At 44.4% G+C, this 3,127-nt stretch overlaps 1 protein-coding gene across 1 annotated transcript; it reads right to left on the reverse strand.

Annotated features, from left to right (window-relative positions):
- Positions 1 to 1,014: 1,014 nt before the first annotated feature.
- Positions 1,015 to 2,880, reverse strand: LOC114539912 (uncharacterized protein K02A2.6-like). The gene has a single exon (XM_028560391.1). It carries the CDS (start codon positions 2,878 to 2,880, stop codon positions 1,015 to 1,017), a length of 1,866 nt encoding a protein of 621 aa, XP_028416192.1.
- Between the last annotated feature and the right edge of the window lie 247 nt (positions 2,881 to 3,127).

A 3,127-nucleotide genomic window follows, 5' to 3' on the forward strand; every position in this document is an offset into this window, starting at 1 on the left:
TCCTGGCTGCACTGTCTCTTGGATAAAGGCCAACCATTCTTTACAGCGTCGATGATGCTCTGCATGGTCTTATCTGACGTTGTCTCCCGTTTGAACTGCTCGAGTCTATCCGGCGAAATCGACAGATTCTCTGTATGGTCGATCTCTTCCAGGGCTCGTACCTCCGTTGTGTCATGACTCCAAGATTCAGTTGTGTTTCGATACGCTCGACTCAGTGTATCCGATATCCACATGAGTTTGCCTTTTTTGTATTGAACGTTGAGATTGTAATTTTGGAGGGCCAGCAGCATTCTCTGCAACCGTTTGGGTGAGCTATGTATAGGTTTGGTAAAAACTGCTTTTAGGGGTTCATGATCTGATTCTATGGTAACAGCTTCTCGACCCAAGATATACTGATCAAATTTACTTGTTGCCCACACGATTGCAAGTAACTCTTTTTCGATTTGGGCATATCGAGTTTCCGTATCTGTAAGCGCCCTCGAAGCAAAAACGACAGGTTGTCCGTCTTGCATTAAGACGGCTCCTAGACCAGTGTCACTAGCATCACATTCGATAGTAACTTCCTTGTTGACATCATAGTATCTTAGGACCGGCGTTTTGACTAGCGATTTCTTGATAGTGTCATACGCTTGCTGGTGTTGTTCGAGCCAACACCATTCTACGTCTTTATCTTCGAGTCTTCTCAGCGGTTCGGTCATGTCCGACAATAAAGGTAAAAATTTGGCCAAATAGTTTATCATCCCGAGAAATCTTTTGAGGCCTTTTACGTCAGTTGGGGCTGGCATGTCTAAGATTGCTTCAACTTTTGCTGGGTCAGCTTTGAGGCCGTCAGCGGTAATGAGGTGTCCCATGAAACGGACTTCCGTCTGTGATCTCTTCATCTTCGATTGATTCAGCTTTAGGTTCCACTCACGACATTTCTGGAAAAACGCTCGCTCATTCGCTTCCAAGCTTCGATCGACCTCCTCATCTGTTTCTCCAAATCCCGCGATAAGGAAATCATCTGCTATGACTTCAACCCCATTGAGATCTTGAGCAAAACTCGTGCATTCGCCTTTGCCAAACTTCGGGTGCACTCGAGATTCCGAAGGGCATGCGAGTCCAACGGTACCGTCCGAAAGGGGAGTTGAAGGTTGTCAGATAACTTGAGGCTGTGTCAAGTTTGATTTGATGAAATCCGTCCTTAGCATCGCAGAGTGTGAATTTCTTGGCACCCGCCAATCTTGATGTGACTTCGTCCACTGTAGGTAGTTGATAATGCTCGCGTCGTATAACACGATTAAGGTCTCGTGGGTCGATGCATATGCGGATCTTATTCGGCTTGACAACTGCCAACATGCTGGATACCCAACAAGTGGGTTCTGTAACAGGGACAATGACTTCTCGATCGACTAGTTCATCTAGTTTGGCTTTGATTTGGGATCTTAATGCGACTGGAACTCGTCGAGGGGCGTGGATAACTGGCTTCGCCGAGTCTTCTATAGTTATCGTGTGCGCTCCTGGTATCTCGCCAAGGCCATCAAAAACGTCGGCATACTCGTCTGCAACATGCGGTTTGTCCTTTGGATGCTTTATTGTCAGTGCCAGAATGTCACATTTACTCAAATTGACAACACCTAGAGCAATGCTTGTATCTAACGATAGTACTGGTTGATAATCTCCGTTGATAATATTAAAATTCAAGGTTCTTTGCTGATCTCCGAACCATACAGGCAGTTTAGCTCTTCCGGTAATCTTACGGTGCTCACCTGTGTATGAAACGATTTCCTTCTTGCAGGGTTTTAGGCGTTGCAATTGATTGTCACCAGTGACTTGTATATATAGGCTTGTCGGGAGAATATCACATTGCGAACCAGTGTCTATTTGAAATTGAACCGAGTTTCCCGCCTCTGGCTTCGAAATTTGCAAATTAATCACAGCTTTGCGTGCTTTAGACTCGTCACCGTCCGAAACAGAGCTGATACAGTAACGATCTTCTTCGGGTTTTTGATCGACTTCCTTAGTTTGGTTGATTTCTGCTCCTTTGTTATTTTTTCCTCGACATTTCCGCGCAAAATGATTCATCTTATCACAGTTAAAACACTTTCTTCCGAACGCTGGACAATTTCGTTCGTCGTGAGTCATACCACAATTCCCACACTCCTTAAGCAATCCTTCCTGTTGGCGGTTTCGCATTGGATATCTAGGCGGTTTTGTCTTCCGGGATTGTTTACTTTCTAAACCAGTATCTTTTCCTTGTGTTCCCCTGAGCATGTTTACACAATCCTCTCCTGTGCTCATTAGCTTGACTTGTTGTTGTGTTTGTTCCGCGGCTTTGATAGTGTCCACTGCTTTCTGTAAGGTGAGATCGTTTAGCCTTAGTAAACGTTCTCGGACATGATCATCGCGAATGCCTAAAACAAGCCGATCCCGTAAAATTTCGTCTGGTGTAATCGTGTTATGAGCACAATTTCTAGCGATTGTTCTCAGTTCTGTTAGGTAGGTTGCAATGTTCTCTCCTGGTGCTTGGTTTCGATTGTTAAAACGGTATCGTTCATAGATTATTTGAGTTCTCGGTGAACAATACTCATCAAATTTTTGAAGGACAACATCGACATCATTTTGATTCTCATCTTCTCCCCATGCAAATGTGTCGTACGCTTTGACACCGTCCTCGCCGATTACGCTTAATAAGGTTGATACTCTTACAATTCCCTCTTGTTTGTGTACACCAGTTGCAATCTCGTACCGTGTCCATGATTTCTTCCACGACTTCCATGTAGTTGCCAAATTATCGTCGAATATGAGCGATTTCGGCGGTGGCAAGTTCGATGGCGCTACATATATTTGTGGCGCCTGAGCCATTTGTGGCGCTTGGGCTTCTCCTTGAGGCTCGACCATTGTTTTATTTCAAATATCCCACTCCTGACACCATGTAACGTGTTTGTTTATTACGATACTTTATAAACTCAACGAGAAATCGTGAAAATGTAGTTACATGCTTACAATCTATATACTATATTGTGTCTGCCTTTGTAATTGTCTCGCACACGCCGTCTGCTGCACCTGTCCATCAAAATTGCGTCGTGACGTCACCTCATAATATCGTGACAGACACTATGATGTCAGATCAGCTGGTTTTGTAACG

This window comes from Dendronephthya gigantea, unplaced genomic scaffold (assembly GCF_004324835.1).
Source record: "Dendronephthya gigantea isolate DGI-Jeju-01 unplaced genomic scaffold, DenGig_1.0 000003F, whole genome shotgun sequence".
In the NCBI taxonomy this organism is placed as follows: domain Eukaryota; kingdom Metazoa; phylum Cnidaria; class Anthozoa; order Malacalcyonacea; family Nephtheidae; genus Dendronephthya; species Dendronephthya gigantea.

Bases quoted from the DNA above. Each gene is read 5' to 3' on its own strand.
- LOC114539912 (XM_028560391.1), bottom strand. From the start codon at position 2,880: ATGGTCGAGCCTCAAGGAGAAGCCCAAGCGCCACAAATGGCTCAGGCG.